The sequence below is a fragment of the Bombus huntii genome, unplaced genomic scaffold (genome assembly GCF_024542735.1).
Source record: "Bombus huntii isolate Logan2020A unplaced genomic scaffold, iyBomHunt1.1 ctg00000064.1, whole genome shotgun sequence".
Taxonomy (NCBI): Eukaryota; Metazoa; Arthropoda; class Insecta; order Hymenoptera; family Apidae; genus Bombus; species Bombus huntii.
In genome coordinates this window covers 882,219-901,848 of record NW_026099324.1, presented here as the reverse complement: position 1 = coordinate 901,848, position 19,630 = coordinate 882,219, and the positions used below count along the sequence as shown (strand labels likewise).

The 19,630-nt window shown below is 40.9% G+C and overlaps 1 protein-coding gene and 1 long non-coding RNA gene across 2 annotated transcripts; both read right to left on the bottom strand.

The window, feature by feature from the left end:
- Positions 1 to 1,641: 1,641 nt before the first annotated feature.
- LOC126876094 (uncharacterized) lies at positions 1,642 to 6,462 on the bottom strand. Its single transcript, XM_050639002.1, has 2 exons — positions 5,982 to 6,462; positions 1,642 to 5,570 (listed from the first exon to the last, which is right to left on the bottom strand). The coding sequence occupies exons 1-2, from the start codon at positions 6,460 to 6,462 to the stop codon at positions 1,642 to 1,644; spliced, it is 4,410 nt and encodes a 1,469-aa protein (XP_050494959.1).
- Positions 6,463 to 10,324: 3,862 nt separating this feature from the next.
- LOC126876126 (uncharacterized) lies at positions 10,325 to 11,901 on the bottom strand. The gene is made up of 3 exons (XR_007693941.1): positions 11,801 to 11,901; positions 10,439 to 10,554; positions 10,325 to 10,361 (listed from the first exon to the last, which is right to left on the bottom strand). It is a non-coding gene; the product is annotated as an uncharacterized LOC126876126 (long non-coding RNA).
- Between the last annotated feature and the right edge of the window lie 7,729 nt (positions 11,902 to 19,630).

The following is a 19,630-nucleotide window of genomic DNA, read 5'->3' as shown; positions in this document are numbered from 1 at the left end:
AAGAACTTTTTTTAAGAGTGTTCGTAATATATTCATCGTACATGTTTTAAGGAATTTATTTGATACATCTGAGATTTATGTAGCTTTTGCTTGTGTAATTATGCTCATTTCTTATAGATGCCTTTTCTTTGTCGCAATATAATGTTATTCTTAACATGCAATGACATTTCCAATGGTGTTCCCTATCCTCGCATAATACGTATCGGTAATTCTGTCATAATACTTCATCTATGCACATATGCAGTCGACTACGTCAGCGATATGTGTAATACGTTTGTATCAGCTTTAAGATTAAACAATACTGCTATTGAGTTGGAAATTCATCCGATTGTTCGCATCGTACAGTGTGTAGTGTAATAGTGGATATTAAACAATAAATATTTGCTACGATATGTATAACTAATTGCTTCAGTTCGCAGTCAGAATTAGCTCAAACTCGCGCTATATCTAAAAAAATGTTCTTAAGTTACACAAACGGTTGTCTGTCATCTCGGAAGATGCAGTCATTGAAATCAGCGTTTGAATGTCATATTTTCTGGATGATATAATTTTCATCGGTAAAATTAGAACATATGAATTATCACAAACCAGTAATTAAGCCAAGTTTACGCAACGTGTTTATGCACCAGTTATAGTTTACATAAGAAATTCCAAATTATTTACGTAATACGTCATACTAATACGTCAAAAAAATCATTTACTAAAATCCATGTCTCATCGAAATATGAAAAATACGAAAAAGAAAGCAGGAAACTATGGAGAACGATAGAATTCGATCGAGGAATCGGTCTCGTTCGGATAAAGAGGCTCTAGAACGCACGCAGGCCTAGTGGCCCCGATACTGGAAGAGGCCTCCATTGTGCGAAACCCACTGTTACGACCGTTCGCGGAGAGACGCGGTCGCGAGGAAAACGCGTCAGCGAGAGGCGTAAATTCTCGCTACGATTCGGTGAATCGACGCCGCGAAGTAGTCGTTCCCCTGTTTCGGTTAGGATAACAGAGGTGGTTGATATGAATATGACACAGTAGTAAGTTATATTTCACCGTTTATTCCACAACTTATAACGAGGATAGTTACACTGGTGCGTATGTACGAGATGAGTGAGTGACTGATGTACGGGTGTGTATACCCGCTCGAAGGATGTTGACCGTTCGAAGGATGTAAAAACAGTACTCTTGGGAGACGATGCTGTCTCGGAGGAGAGCTAAGGATGAGTGAGTCTAGCGCACGGGACCATCGGATTTGTTGGTGCCGATGTTATTTAGGAGAGTGAGGGAATAGGCTTCGTTTTTAATTGGTTAAACGAAGGGTCTTAACCGCCCTCGAGAGAAAGTGGTTAGTGGGAGGAAAGTTGCAGCGGACGTGACAAAAACTGACTTTCCCTTGTTAAGCCGTGGTAGACAATAGTCTCTAGAAATTCCTCCGAACCAGATGTTTGTTTCGTTTGAAGGACCTTTTCTAGGAAATCTATGTGATTTATGGAAGGTCCTTGAAATCATGGAAGATACGCTGCGAGTATCCGAAGACATCTGGTTGCCATATTGCCCGCGGTGTGTGGCCTCGGCTAGGTAGAGTGTTACGCGACGTAACATCCTCCCCCCGTTGAGAGGGCACCGATCAAGTGATATGGTGTGCTGTCGTCAGGTGGACCTCTTATCAGACTTCGGACTGTTGATTGGTTCGGAGTCGTCTGGAGTCGTTCTGCTCGGTAGTGGTACCATCCGCTTGATGCTCCGTTCGAGGGTACTCGTCGCTGTTCGAACGATAGCCGTGCGTATGATGCCGTCTGCGCCGGGTTGGGCCTTGATGATTCTGCCCAATGGCCATTGCATCGGGGGAACATTGTCTTCTCTGAGAAGGACGATGGTGCCTTCTCGTATGTCGTGACTGCCCTTGTTCCATTTGTTCCGGATATGTAGCTCGTTGAGATACTCTCGATGCCACCGGCGCCAGAAGTGTTGTTTGAGTTTCTGAATATGCTGCCAGCAGGAGAGACGATTGGATGGCGTGTCCCTGAAATCTCGTTCTCGGAAACTGGTTAGTGAATCTCCGATGAGGAAATGACCGGGAGTAAGAACTAGGAGATCGTTTGGGTCTGAAGATATCGGCGTCAGCGGGCGGGAGTTGAGGATGGACTCGATCTCAATGATGAGGGTGTTAAGGTTTTCGAAGGTCAAGAGCTCGTTACCGGCGACCCGTCTGAGATGTCGTTTGAAAGACTTCACTGCAGCCTCCCACAACCCGCCGAAGTGAGGTAAGTTGGGAGGGATGAAGTGCCATTCGATCCGTCGGTCGGCTAAAAAGGACTGGACCTGTGCCTTGTGATCGTCGGATTGCAGGAGATTTCGGAGCTCTCGTAATTCGTTGTTGGCACCAACGAAGTTGGTACCGTTGTCGGAGTAGATTGTCCCACAGAATCCGCGGCGAGCGATGAATCTCCGCAGAGCAGCAATGAAGGCCTCGCTAGTGAGATCGCTGACCAACTCGATGTGGACTGCTTTAACTGCAAGACACACAAAGATCGCTACGTATACCTTGATTTTGAGTCGGTTGCGATCCTTTCGTTCCTTGATGTAAAACGGTCCGCAGTAGTCGATTCCGACGTTGGTAAATGGCCGAGACTCTGTTATCCGGGCAGCTGGAAGGTCGCCCATTATATAATCCACTGGAGGGGGATTGGCTCGGCAGCAACGGACGCACTTCTTCAGCGTGCTCCAAACTTGACTGCGGCCGTCGATAGGCCAATAGGATCTCCTTAGGGCGTACAAGGTAGCTTGAGTTCCGGTGTGGAGATTTAGGAGGTGTTCATGCTCGATTATGAGCGCGGTAACTGAGGATTTGGGTAGAATTATTGGATGCTTCTGGTTGAAAGGCATTGGTGAATGACTGAGTCGGCCTCCGACGCGCAGCATCCCGTCCTTGTCCAGAAATGGATTGAGTCTTTGGAGCTTCCCCTTCATTGCCGAATTTCTATCTGACCGGAGAGCACGGATTTCGTCTGAAAAATAACAGGCTTGCAATAGTTTGATTAATCTGTTGTGTGCATTGGTCAACTCGTGCATGGTCAGAGGTTTGCCTCGATCCCGGGTTTGTCTCCATCGAAGGCACCGAGCGGCAATTCTTATAAGCTTGGGCCAAGAGGAGAATCTCCCCAGTATGCTGTGGTCCGCCGGCGTCGCGGACAGACAGGTTGCCCTTTTCTGCTCCGGTGTTTCGTTTAACGGTACTGGGTTCCACGTTGGCCAGTATTCTTCCGGTTGTTGAAGCCATTCTGGTCCATGTTGCCAAATGGTTGTTTTCAGGAAGTCTTCGGGTAGTTGGCCTCGAGATATGAGATCTGCCGGGTTATCGGTAGTGGGGATGTGACGCCAATCTGAGGCGTGAGTCTTCCGTTGAATTTCTGTCACACGGTTAGCGACGAAGGTTTTCAGCGTGTGGGGTGATGTGTTGATCCAATGTAGAACGATTGTGGAGTCAGTCCAGTAAACGGTCCGAGCAATGTTGCTTGGCAAGGCTTGGAGGACCGTGGTGGCTAGTGACGCGAGAAGGAGTGCTCCACTCAGTTCCAGCCTTGGAATGGTTAGTGATTTGAGCGGAGCTACCTTCGACTTCGCAGTGAGGAGACGTGTACAGACCTGACCATCCAGGGTGATGGTGCGAAGGTAAACGCATGCTCCATATGCCCTTTCGCTGGCGTCACAGAACCCGTGTAACTGAATTTCCGCTGCGGGGTTGATTATCGTTTTACGTGGAAACTCCACGTTATTCAATAATGGCAGCTGTGCGTAATATTTGCTCCATTCCGTGTGCACGTCAGCCGGTAAGGATTCGTCCCAATTAATTTTTAGTGTCCAGAGTCGCTGGAGCAACATCTTAGCTCGAACAATTACTGGTGCCAGCAATCCGAGCGGGTCGTAGATCTTGGCGATTTCGGAGCTGATGGTTCTCTTCGTAATTCGAGAGTCGGCATCATTGGTTTTGACGGAGTATAGGATCGAATCGTCGAAGGAATTCCAAACAACACCCAATGTCTTGAAGGTTTGCGATTCGCCTAGTAGCAGCTTATCGTTTATGTCCGTCTCGGGAAGTCCTCGTAGCAGTTCCCGGTCGTTCGACGCCCATTTCCGGATGTTTAAGCCGGCTAGCTTGAGCAGTTCTGTGAGCTCCGTTCTCAATGATTGTGCCTCGACCCTTGTATCGACTCCTGTGAGAACATCGTCGACATAGAAGTCTCGCTGTAAGACTGTCGCCGCTCGTGGATATCGATGCCCCTCGTCGTCCGCCAGTTGCTTGAGGCAGCGGATGGCCAGATAAGGGGCCGCTGAGAGCCCGAATGTCACTGTGTTGAGTTGATAAGTGTCGACTTCTCCATCAGCATTGCGCCACAAAATTTGTTGAAATTTCCGATCCTCCGGGCGCACAAGAAATTGGCGATACATTTTTTCGACATCGCCTGTAATGACGTATTGATGAGCTCGAAATCTTAAAAGGATGAAGTATAAATCATCTTGTAGTTTCGGTCCCGTATGAAGTACGTCGTTTAATGAAACTCCGGTGGTGGTTGGGGCCGATCCGTCAAACACGACTCGGAGTTTCGTAGTTTGGCTGGACTCCTTGATCACGCCATGATGTGGTAAAAAATATCCGTCGTCAGTGCAGTGGTCCGTGGTAACTTTCGTCATGTGCCCTAATGCCAAGTATTCCTGTATTACGGCGTGATAGTCGGCTTCGAAACGCTTATCTCGTTGGAACCGACGGCAGAGAGATATTAGTCGCTTCATCGCCATGGCTCTGGAGGATCCAAGCGAGGGAGTTGTCTCGTTGAAGGAGAGAGCGACCATGTATCGCCCTTCGTGGGTGCGTTGAACGTGATTCCGGAAATGTTCCTCGCACTGTCGCTCCGCTTCCGAAATGTGCGCGGTGGGCGGTCCCTCGTCGATTTCCCAAAAACGGGCGAGATCCGCCTGCAAGGCCGTCGTGGACGCGTGAAATGCGTGTGCGGGTGGTTGCGAGGCTGGGCTCCCCCCGATGACCCATCCGAACCGCGTTTTTTGCAGACGCAAGTCGGTCCCGTTTGCTTGACTGATATCAAGTTGGCCGACACACAGTGACGCTAGTGTTGGCCCGGCGCTCAATAGCACGTCGATCGGAGCAGGTCTGTGGAATCTTGGATCGGCTAGTCGTAGATTTCTGGGTATCTGTATCGTTGACCGATCTACGGGTTGATCTGGGATCGAAGTCGATATGGTCGGTATGATTAGAAAAGTCCAGGTGCGTTCGTATGTGCCGTCAACGGAGGTGATCGTGGCCGTGATGTAGCGTTTCGAGGTCGTTGACAACGTGTTAAGTGTTCCGATCGGGACCGAACATTTCCGTTGGTTGAGTCTCAACGAATTGGCGAGTCTCTCGGTGATGAAGTTCATGCTCGCGCCGGTGTCTAGCAGAGCTCTACAGCGGAACGGTTGAGTTCTATTGTCCAGTATGTTGACCTGTGCGGTGACTAACAAATCGCGGTGGAGTGGGCCGGACGGGGGCGAGGTCAATGAGTCGGTTTTCGGTGGTTCGGTCCCTAGCAAAGCCGTTTGAGGATATCAGTGTTCCCCTAGCTGTTTAGCACTGGGGGAGATATTTGACCCCGATGCCGTCGTTCGCGTTGACCGAGATTCGCGTTTCGGGGATGTTCGCGGCGACGTTCGGGGAGACGTTCGGGGAGACGTTCGGGGAGACGTTCGGGGAGACGTTCGTGGAGACGCGGATGCGCGTCTCGATCGGTGTGACGACCGCGGGATCGGTGAACTAGGCGGAGATCGACCGTTCGATGATCGGTCGCTCGACGATCGACCGCTCGATGTGCGGCTTGCACGTAATCTACTGTGACCATGATCTCGATGTAAATAAGTATGGTGTCGCTGTCTACAGATGCGACATGACCCGGCGGAGCATTGATTGAGAGCGTGTCCCTTGCCTAAACAATTCGTACAGAGCGACGCCCGTTTGGCTGTGTCGAGACGCTCCCTGGGCGATTTCGCCTTGAAGACGTCACAATACCGTAGTTCGTGTTGTCCTCGACAGTCCGGACATACCGGCGTCTTGAGCGTCGCGGTGAATGCATGACTTCGCGACGCGCTCGGTCGCTGACGGTTGGGTGGTTCGGAGGCCCTTTTCGTAGCGGTAAATGCTGAACTTGTTCTATCGCCGTTCGTCCGTGTTTGCAAGAAGTCTATCAAGTGCTTGTATGACGGTAATTTCTTGTCTGGTAAGGTGCATTGCCATTTGCGAATGATAGCTGGGGGTAGCTTCCATGTAAGTAATTTGATCAGAACGGTGTTTGATATGATAGGGTCACCGAGGTTCTTTAACGCTTGGAGATTTATTTTGACCGTCTCGAGGAAGTCATCTATGGCTTCGGGTGTCTCCTTAACTATTTTCGGATAGTCGAAAAGCAAGTCTAGGTGGCGCATGCAGATTTGACGGTGGCAGTCGAATTTTTCCTTAAGTATGTCAACGGCGATTGCATAGTTTGACTCGGTGATGGCTAGCGATTCTATACTTCGCGCGGCCCTCCCAGTCAAGGCTGATCGGAGGTGATAGAATTTTTGGACTGGTGTTAGTTGTTCGTTTTGATCTATCGTTGACGAGAAGGAATCGTAAAATGACTGCCAATTCTAGAGCGTACCATCAAATGTGGGTATTCGAATCTCCGGTAGTTTAAGCGAAGCAGACTCGCGACCGGCAGCTGATTCGTCGTTTGTCGATTGTGACGTCGTAGTTAGTCGTAGGTTGCTCAGTTGAGTAGTTAATCGGAGTTCTAGTCTCTCGTACTCGTCGGCTATTTCAAAGCCGCGAGCGGACTCCTCCTCGTCTATGCTTACGATTTCATTTTGAATGGCGCGGAGCTCCGTCTCGTATGTTTCCAGACGATTTTTGATTTGAATTAGCTCGTTCTCTCGCGGACAGCCGGATTGTTCGATTTCATCCAGTTTTTTCGATAAGCGTGTAAAGTGGCCGATGCAATAATCCCGGCGTCGACGCAAGGCGGTAAGTTCGTTACCGGTGGCCATTATTTGTTAGATAATTGAGAGTGGTGAAATATAACTTACTACTGTGTCATATTCATATCAACCACCTCTGTTATCCTAACCGAAACAGGGGAACGACTACTTCGCGGCGTCGATTCACCGAATCGTAGCGAGAATTTACGCCTCTCGCTGACGCGTTTTCCTCGCGATCGCGTCTCTCCGCGAACGGTCGTAACACCTACGAAGATGGAGATAACGTAATGAAACTAACTGGCTTGCTCTGACCAATTAACCAACCCAACTACGGCATAATGTTTAACGTACACTCGCCGCCTTCCCCTGTTCACGTGGCCACGTTTACGCGATGGATATAGCGTTACATGAAAACGCGTTGCGAGGGAATCTCGCGTGATGATGAATTCGCTCAAGCGGATCATCCCAGCGTGAGTTACAAGTACCTTCACGCGATTGACGGATCAAATATTCATGGCAATTCGATTGGAATTATATTCGTGGGCCATAAAAATATTCACCTTCGCGATTTTATCGATCTATTCAAGACAGATTGGAAATCGATGTGTCGGAGATGAAAGAACACCTGTCGGAGATAAAAGAACACCGGAGCCTTTGGAACTTTGGATAACCCCGCAACATTGTAACCTAGAGTCTACTATAGCAGTAATTAAACAATTGTAGTTATTCAATCCGATTGTAATTGTTCGAGATAGGTGATAGTGATCTCTGGCTCGAGGCGACAGTCTGTCGCCCAACGTAGCCGCGGCCAACGGGATGACAAAAGGACGTACTCACAAAGTCTAAGTCTGGTTAAAACGTGAAATAACCACTGATCGCGAAGATGTTACTCTTTAGTCGATGAGATCGCGAGCGAGAATGACTTTCCCGTCCCGATGATACCACGGAGGAAAACTATATTGGGGCGTGTCTAAGGACACGAGATCGGATTCGTCGAGAAAAGCCTCCGTTCAGAAAGTAAGGGAAATTGTCGTTGCCGCTAATTGGTCAATCTCTATACCGGTGGTTAGAAAAAGATGCTGGCTGTTTTCGAGGGGAAGTTGCTAGTGGGAGACGCCGCTCGTTGAAAAATTGGTCTCCCCTATTTTCCCGTAGTGGGGACAAAAACTGTTTGTCTGTTTGATGGACTTTAGTTGACTAAATCTTAAGATTTATAACGAGCCCTCGAGCTAGCTGAACATGTACTATGGAGACGCATCGACATCTGGCAATTATCTTACTCCAGGAATAGGGTCTGCGCGTGGCGAGCCACGGGACAAAAACCGTTGGAATATTTACTGTCACGTGTCGCCACGAATATTTCTTTTAAGCTATAGGATTTTAAGCTTTTGAGCTATAGGATTACTCCATACCTTTGTTAAACAAAGCGTTCATCCCTTGGCCGCGGCTACGTTGGGCGACAGACTGTCGCCTCGAGCCAGAGCTCACTATCACCAATCTCGAACAATTACAATCGGATTAAATAACTACAATTGTTTAATTACTGCTATAGTAGACTCTAGGTTACAATGTTGAGGGGTTATCCAAAGTTCAAAAGGCTCCGGTGTTCTTTTATCTCCGACAGATGAAATATTTTTATTCTCTGATTTATAATTTTGGAAGTGTAAGGATTTCGTCGAGTGAACGAAGAATATTCATAACGGAGTACCACGTCTTTAAATCAGGAATTTTTGATAAATAAGTAACGTAAGGTTTTCTGAAGCAGATTACTGCAAAAAAAAGAAATTCATCATAAATATTTATAATATTAGATAAATATTAAAAATGCCTTTTTATGCAAATGCGAGAGGTATATTACCATGAGACTGTGTTCGCATGATAACGATGATAATGGTCGCAGAAACTGTTTTTTGCCTAACGGTATTTTAACATAGACATCGTGTTTTTTGATGGTTACAAAAAAAAAAAAAATTAAATTTTATAGATTATGTATAATCAATTAATTCAGTGATCAGAATTTTAAAGAAACTTTTTAATAGAATAAATGAGAACTCGAAAGGGCAAATACGTGGAATTGTAATGATGTGTTAAGGTGTAGGAAGATTTAAGATTAAGCTGTTACTGTTAATTTGTGTTTCCGCCTGTTTGCACGCGTCTGACCATAGACAGGCACGCTCTACTGCGGCTGCCAGGCATCCGCTGCACGTGAGCAATCGTATTTGAATATAACATCTGTTTGATTTGTTTTTACCAACTTTGTGTACCACTAATTACCAGTGGCGAAATTCAGAAATTATTCCTATTTCCTCGAAACAAAATACATAGAATCTCGTCTTTTTAGATATATGATTTTACTTGGATATGTCTTACAGTTCGAACACCTAACCGATTTTCTGTACATTTAGTATTTATAATAATAGACTTTAGACTAGCTTCACGTACGAATATACAGGGTGGTTGGTAACTGGTGGTACAAGCGGAAAGGGGGTGATTCTACGCGAAAAAAGAAAATATAGAATAGAAATCTTTCGTTCGAGGCTTTGTTTTCGAGAAAATCAACTTTGAATCTTATCTCGTTATAACGGATCTCACTGTAGATCGTTGTCTCGATGGAAAAATTAAGAAAAAAATTTTTATTCTATATTTTCGACTTCTTTCACCCCCTTTCCGCTTGTACCATCAGTTACCATCCACATCCATTCCATATACATCCTGTCCATATAATTATGAAATACCTACATTTTTCAATTATGTTCAAAATTCTACATACCTCCCCCTTCTCCGAAATCTCATTTTGCGCTTTCGTCAATCATAAAAGTTTATTTGCGAAAACAAGCAGCCCAAGAAGAACAATTTGCGTCAGTCTAAAATTACCATCACGCATCAAGGAACGTACCTGACGTCAACAAACATGAAGTCCCTCCCATATTTAACTCTACTAAGCCAACCACGGGAGTTCCGCGTTCAAAATACCAATCGTTCGTTTATTTGCATGAGAAAAGATTTGTCGGTGGCTGGGGAGGAAACGAGCCGAAGCGCGGATAGGTGAATGTCGGAAGAGAAGGGGAAAACCTTCCGAGTCCTGAAACAATTTTCGTTTCGAACAGCTCGTCCTTCTGGTGGGGAGGGTTGCATAAATATTCGAGGTTGCGCATCGTGCTCGACATAGCTGGAAACTGCTGGCAAGCGAACAAGTGGTGGAGAAGGAGCACCAGGACCTTAGTTTCGCCACAGCTCAGTACCAGTTGCGCTCCATACGAGTGTTCATCCAACCTGCTCGAAAGGGTGGAATTCCAACGTGAAGACATTGAGTTCGGTGACATCGGTGAGTTTAAATCCACTATATCTTCTATGAAATCATCGTGACGCTAAATGTAGTTACAAGAAATCATTCTAATTTATTTCTGTGTGTAATTTCTTTTCTTCATTTCGCGTGGTTTCTTACTTGGTCAAAAAGGTGAGGAACTTTTATGCGAGGATACTGTTGATAAATTTGCATCGTCCATCCTTTATTGAATTTATACGCAAGACCATCGACGTTGAGTTTCGCTCGATCATTGTCTATCGAATAATTATAAAATTTATTCTGATTTTTGTGCGTCTTCGGTCCTTTCCTTAGCTTTGTCCGATTCTTTTTTATTTGATCTGATTGATTGTAGCAATTTAAATACGAGGAGACTGCTGGTCAGTTCGAATCGATTATTTTCTGTGCAGTAATCGTAGCAAAATGAATATATTCTAATTTATACGTGTCCTTTGTCCCACTTTGTGCCCGCTCTTTTTCCCCTACTTTCTACTGTTTCGAGGCATGAATGAATCCTCTGAACTTGTTGCTCTGGCAGTGAATGAAAAGTGAAGTTTAGGATTGGAAAGTGAAATGAAAGTTTCAATTCCTCGCTTGTGTTTCACTTGTGGAAAGAATCTTCATCAGAAGTTTGACATTTTTGATAGACGCAAGTGTTTGTGCTTACATTTAGATTTTAGAAAGAATTTTGAATTGTATATGTCGATTACGTATATTGGTCATTTAAAAAAATCATAAACACTGTTCAAACTTCTAAGGTACAATGAGAAAAATACAGTGTTCATCATTTTATCTTTCCCATGCATTACTGTACTATTACTTAGTGCTGGAAGTTATAAATACCACTTGTCGTAACTTATCAAAATGTTCTGCTCAATGATATAATCCCATTCATCCCCTGTCATTCCCACCCACCATTTACATCTCATAACATAATAATAAAACAGTACTTGACATGATTAATAACATATTAAAAGCATCACCTAGAAGAGATGAATTATTTCATAATATAAACTTTCATGTTTATTAATCCCTTAATGTTTTTGTATTCTAATACTTTTGTATATCGCTTATGCTGTAGGTTGAATATGCAAATTAATATTTTTATAGATATAATTTAAATAATACTCGATAATAGCACTGGATAATATTATATCGAGTACTATTCCTCGAATATTTTACACGTTTTTCCATATTACATAATGGAACATAATTTTTGTCTAAATTACGATGCTTCTAATTAAATTTAAATATAAACGAAAGATTGCTTTCCTTCAAAGTTATTGAAATTCGTAAGAAAAGCGAAAGACAAAACAGAATCGATGTATCGATTAATTCCTTAAAAATTTCTACTCGATAACTGGCCCTTAACATTTCACGAACTATACGCGTTTTAATATTCATGGTTACAAGAAAGTAAGAAGAAAGAAGCCGAAATAGGTCGACGCGTGTTAGCGGCATATTTTTTATTCTTGTACCCACTTCAAAGTCGTCTATACGTACCTCACCGACCTAATACGAACAGCTCTCTTTTCGGTCTCCTCCCTTTTATTTCTCTCGCATTTTTCTTCTTCCATTTCCTCCTGCCCCCCCCCTCTCTCTCTCGTTCGTTCCTTTGGCCTGGATATTTTTCGCGTGGTTCGAGCAACGATGAATTTCCGTGCCGCGAAATTGATGACACGAGGGATAATGAAAATTTATCGAGTATAATAGCCGACGTTCTGATCAAAGACCAAGCCAATCCGTGCCTAAAAAAAAAATTTTTGGATACCGTCAATGAAGCTGTATTATATTTACATATAAACTATATCATATATGGGACGCAGGTGTTCTATATTAAACATAGCTAAATATAGGTAAATGCAATTAAATAGAGTTAAATATACCGTAATGAAATATATTTAGTTTATGAAACTTTTCCTAAATTAAATGGGAAAATTATTCGCATAGTTGGAAATTCGTATAGTATCTATAATAAAAATTTATAAAATAACAAGACAGCTCAGAGGACTTTTCAATATTTTTTATTTCGATATATATACTGCATTTCCATTAATCTTCGTTTCAGATATTTTTAAAAGGTACTTATTAATATCACTTCTAGTCATTTTTTAACATTATTCGATAAAATTACATTAACAAAATCGTGTTTTTCAATTATACCATTTACTACTCTTTATCTTCATGATTATAATTGATTATACAAGTATCCCATATATCGTAATGAAGCAATTGTGTATAGTTGTAGCATTGTAAAGTTATGACTCTGAGACAACAAAATCGTAAAAATTCTTAAAAAAATTGGCTGACAGAATATCCTACCAAGTATTATTTTCAGCGAAGCAACAGGTTTTGTCAAACGTATAACCTTTATAAATTTCTGACGTAAAGTATTTCAAATCTATCTTCTCCAAAAAGAAGAACGTCGTAGGATAAAATTGTACATTTTAAAATGTACATTGTAAAATTATACATTTTCGATTTATTTCTTCACGTAGAAAATTTTACCTTATCCTTTATAGTACGATTAATGAGACACACTAAATATTTGAATGCTACGAAACTCGTAAGAACCAGTTGTACTATACTTTAACCAGTTACACATACTAAACGGTATCAAGTAACTTATCGATCAGTATCGCTTTCCTTTAATATGAAAGAACGAAATAAACGTAGAACAGAATTTTTACGAACAGAGAAAGTATTAGGTTGTCCGGAAAGTGTCTTTCTTTCGCAAGCGTGTCTTTTACAACGATGCACCTTCGTACAAACGTAAAACCAAGCCTGTGAAATTTATCTCAACAGAACAAATTGGATCGTACGTAATTCGACAAAATAATATAAAACAAAAAGCGTTGTGCGTCTATTATTTCCTCATAAAACGAAAGAAACTTTTTGGACAAGCTAATAGTTTTCAAAAGATTTACGACTTGTCTATGGAAGACGAGGGATTGAAAGAACGCCGAAGAATGAGGTTCAATGGATGAACCAGCAGGAAGTTCTCGAAGCAGCCGCGAATCGCGAGTACCCCCTCGAAAAGAGATGAAAGTGAATCGAAACTGTAAGACTGTTACGACTTTTCCTCTCCGATATTCGTGAATTGAATCACGGTCAACTCAGCTTGAAAGAGAAGTTCGATTAAAAATCTTCTATTGTTAAATTCCTTAGTCACTCAGGCAGATCCATGCGATTAACTCTTAATTAGTATTCTTGGTACAGCAATAGTTACTCAATTTTAGAGTTTCAATAATATACGTTGATTTGTATTTCGTACTTTACGTAATAAGTATCATTGATATTATTTACGGCGTAACACTAAATAATAATTTAAATTTCAATATTGAAATTCTGTAATCATATATTAAAATATTGAAATTGTATACTGAAAGTATTTCATTCTGTTAGCTTAATTTGCTCAGGAGCCACGCTGATCACCTTCATAAATTCAAGCACAGAGAAAAATAACAGAAAACAATTACAAACGCTTTTGAAAATTTACCTTGGAGCCTGTGACTTTTTACAATTCCTTGCGATAGATAATTGCAAATTTGGAAAAATAGATCGTTCGTTTTTTAGCATGCTGAATATTAATTATATACTTAAATAATTAAATCGAGGAATTTTATATTAATTTTATATTTTTCACAAGGCTGATCAGTTTCTCGTGTGAAAATCTCAATGAAAAGAATTCATATGCTATTGTTAAATTAATCCTCGTCTTAAATCCTCGTTACTGATCTAATTTATACAAAATAAGGTTACACACTTGCAACAATAAAGAAGCTATAGAGCGGCGAAGATATCCTCAAAGAAGGAGAGAAGAATCAATTATACGAGCCATTATTCCCCACTTACCTAATCTTAAATCTAACTGCAATTGTCCTTTGTTAATTTTATGATTTCCATTACGCGAATCGAATTGAGTGTAAAAATTCTGTTTTACGACTAAACCATATTTACGACTAAACGAATCCTTACAAAACATATATATAAACATAAACATATATATAAACATTATAATGCAGAGATTGGAACACAATTCAATTTCGTGGACAGCATGTGTTCGTGATCAATCGACGCGTCAGATAATTTATTATTGAATAAACTGGCCGGTGGCGTCTGCGTTTCATGATTGGCAAGTCGATAACGATACAACCGATAGGTAACCGAAATAAATGTTCTACATCTGCGAAGTAAACGTTGTTCTACTAAGCTTTCGACGAGTGAATATTTCTCTTCTTTCTTTCCATCGATAAATCGCGTATCTCTTAGTAACATTCAACTAAATTTTACAAATTTCACCATAGGCAGAGTAATTCTATAGCCGAAAGATAGAAAAAAAGAAAACAATGGAACAGCGAAAGAACCAAGTCAATTTCCCTCTTTCATCCAGTTTCAGAGCGAAATACGACATATATGATATTTTCATGCTTCAATTTACGATCAAAGGATATTCAGAGTCGCAACTTTTAATCGAATCGAAACTCCCAAGCTGCATGTTTCACGCAGAGGAAATGGGAGAAAGAGTTACATAAACACTGATAAGTGAGCCAGTGAGAAGTTAAATTGATCGATTCCATTTTTAAACAAGTTTTTTCGTTCTAAGATCCGATCGACTAAATCGCTACACTCACTGCTGATATTTATTTAAATTTATGTTTTTATAGAGCGCGACGAAGGAGAAGAACCTAGACAGAAATTTATTTTACTTACTGAACTATTAATAGCTGCTAGACTTTGCATATTTGTACACTTTCGCGCGTATTTTTACATCTTTCAATTTACCGTAAAACCTTATTCACATTGAACTCTTCAGAAACCAAACGATTAATCTCAATAGAGTCAACCTTCTTTACAAACAAGGTATTTCTATATTGCAACTATTTTGAAACATATACACGTATGAAATATAAACATATTTTTCATCCTAATTCCGGACACTCTTTTCACATGGATTTCGTCAAAATTATGCGGCCTTGCGATTAAAAGAAATTTTCTCGAGAAGTGTCGCGATTAGGCAACTTATTGGTATTAACAGATTATTAACAGAAAGACAAAATAAACTCCGTTACACAAATCGGATGATCAAGTTTTCGGAGGAGAAAGAGAAAGAGACAGAGAGGGGGAGAGAGAGAGAGAGAGGGAGAAACAATATTTATTGAAGGGAGGATGAGGGAACGGAAACACTTTGAGGAAACACTTTGAGCTCTATGCTTCGACCTGTCCAGCCGCCAATCGAATTAGCGTGCCATCCAGCATTGATTTTGCGTCCATATCGTGGAACCATGCCGTATTTATTGTTTACCAGATTTCCTGTGTCCTATGAATTTCAGTTTTTCAGCAAGATGCCGCAAGATGCAGCTCGTTTTCCTTAGACTCCGATGTGAAATCGCGCGAAAAAGTAAGAATGAAGGCGTTTCCATTGGATCGCGATTGCACTTTATCGTATTAATTAACTCGACATTACAGCGTAGTCCTAGAAAATCGTATTAATCGAGGTAATCCGATGCAATTGATTCACGGCCAGCGTACTGCTGCGCATCACGCGAGTCGTTGTCTCAATTATTGAATTGCTCGTTGCGAAGTATTGTAGCGGAATCTCGGAAACGAAATTAACGATGTAATTGGGGACAGGATGCATTGTAACGATGGAAAATATTTTAGTTATAACAGCTAATTCGAAGGTTGAAAAATATCGATCGAACTGTTTGCTGGTGTTCGCCCAAGGATTCGAACATGCAGGGGTATAGTGGTTGAATAATTAGATCTGGTCATATCTGCTAATTTTTCTGTCGTTATTGCATAATTCATTGTATTCTTTGGTTTACTATATACACGTATCCCGTTTGATAAATTATATTTCTAATTTTCGTTAATAATATTAATACTTTGCATTCGAAAGTTTCATTTATTCATATTACCAGATACTCCAAGTAATTTCAGTAGAAAGAACGTGTTTTCGTATAATTGGTTAAATATATGCGTAGAATGAACAGTCATAGCCGCACCACTCATCACCTACTCACTCACTCACTATTATCGCGCAGTGCGATACGATTTTGCTTGGTAGTGTAATATATCTTCGGCCAATACGTCGGTTTATTTTTCTGATTGTATCTTACCTGTTCGTTGCAAGAATACGTGAGATAATTATGATTTGACAGGTTAAGGACAAATTTTTAATTTATTGATTTATTAAATTTTTAATTTATTAATTATTTAATTTATTTGATATTATTAGCGGAGCCCTCGATTGCGAAGGGTTATAGTAGCGTCGAATAAAATTGAAATTGTTAATAGATCATTTTCTGATATTATATTTCAATGGATCTTCGTGGAAATTGGAATAATGTCTGATTCTATTATTTATCTTAGAAAACTTGAAAAACTAATTAATTATTCGTATCGAATTAGTAATATTCGTTTGTTTGTAAAATGTACTTGTCAAGATAGTATTATATAAAAATGCTGAATCTCGACAGGTTAATTTCTCATGTGAGTTTTCACGAAGCTTGAAAAAATATAATTTGTAATTAGTGTTATTTGCAACAGACATTTATTTTCCCTGAAACCTATGTAGGTCACAAATATTCCTAGTAGCAATGCCTGTGAACTACATTCGCTTCTCTATGTGCGTACATATGTACTCTCAAAATTTCATTAAAATCGTTCTTACGTTATTTTAAAATCCATTCTAAAATCGATTCTATGGTGACAACCAACGGTGTAACTTTATAATTCGACGAAATTTTCCAATGCATTTCAAACAGACAAATTTTTACAATCCCAATATAGAGAAGGTATAAAAATAAAATAGTTATTTTTCTTGCTCGGTTCTAGATGAGAACAATAAAAGTTGCGTGGACAGTGATTAAATTGCTTTAAGGAAAAACCTCCTATTTTTTGTTTTATATATTGACTTTTTGTTGCAATATTTTCCAAGAGCTTCGACTGGCATCGAGTCGTATAAAATCGTAGAAAAAGGCGCTAGTATTCTTTATAGTTGCATAGCTTCCATCATCGCCTGGGTAATAGGCCTCGCTTCGTCTTTGATGCGACAATCTCGTTACCAAGACTTCGATCTTCGAGTTGCTTAATGCGATATCGACATCAGAACGATGCCTCGACGAGCAATTCATCAAAAAAATTTTTTAAATTTTATTCGTGTAATCTCGAAAGTGACTCGATATTGACCGAGAATAATACGATGTTTCATTTATTTGTCGAAGCTTGGGTGAAAATTTTCCGCCGACAGATTTTTGATTGCAACCAACGACATTTGAAATTACTGACACGAGAAATAGAAATTTATTGTCATAACTAGCAACGTTGTAAATTGTTCGTATTTGCTTTGATACGAAAATGAATTGGAAATTATTAAAATTTAACAATTTAATAGCATTTACAATTATTCGTATTATCTCATTTAATTATATCATAATTGACAATACAGAAGTGTCACTGTTTCTGTATACCTAAATATATTATGTAGTATCGTTTGTTTTTTACAATAACTGTGCAATTCCATCGTATTGATGCCTTTTCTACTGTAATTCTACTCCTAACTAATTACATTGAATCAACGTCAGTCATTCGCATAATAACAATTCTATTCCCTGATATTCCCAACCCGAAAGCAAATATCCTCTTCCAAATTGTTGCGTATGTATAACCATCCGATTTCTATAGTGATATATTAGCCGTACTGTATTATGTGGATTCTTCGTTGTACGAACGTAAGTAGTCAAGTGAAATTTGTGATGTTCCTTGATCTATGTACGTTACGATCAGTTTGCAACAGGCAACGGCAGTTTTCCCGAGTCGTTGCACGTTCAGCAAGAAATTAATCAGCAGTGAAGGAAAATATAAAGTTCCCCTGTATTTCTAACTTTGTACTCTGTAATGTTACGGTTTCTAATCTTTCATCCATAGTTCACACTTTAAGAAAAATTAATCAATTACATTAATTACGTTGCTTAAAATCATCGAATTTATCTAGTCGGTTAAGCGTGTAAAATCGACGAACGGAAGATTATTCAATGAGAAAACTCGACATTACCAAAATGAACGTTTGCCCATGTTGAAGTAGCATTTAAAGGATGAACGCGATACTCAGCGTCGAGTCGAAAACGTTTCGAGTTCGTGTTTCTATTCGCCTCCATATGAACCCATTGAATAATCGATACGAGTTGCTCGTTACACGGTAATTCCTTGCTTGCAAATTTGGAAGCCACCCCCATAGGCCCTGTTAATCGGTCAGACTAGCGCAGAGACGCGTTTCATTTGCTATAATTCGATCTTCGGACGGTTTAGTTATCGTCGCATTTTGACGCTGCTTACCAGCAGATTAATCTCTAGCAAACAATTGATAGACGTCACAAACAGACCAGTTGCTTCGTAGTTAGCGAGTCTCTGGACGTTCAGAATATGAGGATCCAGCTGATCCACCATTACAATTAATCGGATTAATTCTCACTCCCTCTCGCCAAGGGATATATGTAATTGATTTTCTGAATCAGGGATGGCTATTCCGATAATATACAGTAAATATAAAATATAACGAAAATAAATCGAATTTTTCCTTTTCATTTCTTAACTTTATCTGTTCTCAAGATACATAGATTTTGCAGTTTTCCGTAATGGGACAGAAAGCGGAACGTCTTTAGGCTACCATCTTTTTCTTTTTACAATTTAAATTCGTTTCTTCAATGTCCGTTAGAACATTTTCCAGCCAATATTTTCTAAAATTTCACACGTATCCTTCCTTCGCTATAAGACGCGAGATACACGTGTACTTCGGCATCGACGTGTCTTCAACTCATCGACGCCTCTTTCTCGGCGTTTCCCATAGTCCGTTTTCCATTCTGTCCGCGTTTCAACCCCCGACCACATTTTCTGTGCAACGTGAACACACATCCAAATATGGGTTGACTGCGACACGGGAAAACTCAGCGTTAGAAACGAACGAAGAAACGCCTAACCATCGTGAAAGCGATGTGAACGCGGAAATCGGACGAGGCGAAGTTAATTTCGACTATCAGCCAGCTTTGGGCAATGAATCTCGACGATTTCCGCGAACATATTGGACTTATCTGCTCCAGCACGCCTTACAATCACGATAACACCTTCTGTTGCACGCACGTGAACACGCAACCCCCTCGTTACCCTCGAAACGAGCGGTCAGAGATCCGTGAACAAGATTGAAATTCGTTACGGTTACGGAAGCCGTTTACGAGCCTATGGATTACGAGGGTCGTTTCGAAGAATGTAGTGAGCGATCCCATGGAGCGTAATTCTTAGCCCATTAACGGGCAACGTTGCGTTAGCGAATTT

Bases quoted from the DNA above. Each gene is read 5' to 3' on its own strand.
- LOC126876094 (XM_050639002.1), bottom strand. From the start codon at position 6,462: ATGCGCCACCTAGACTTGCTTTTCGACTATCCGAAAATAGTTAAGGAG. The intron at 5,571-5,981 runs GTACGAATTGTT...CGGCTTTGCTAG, and splicing joins AGCCAAACGGGCGTCGCTCT to GGACCGAACCACCGAAAACC.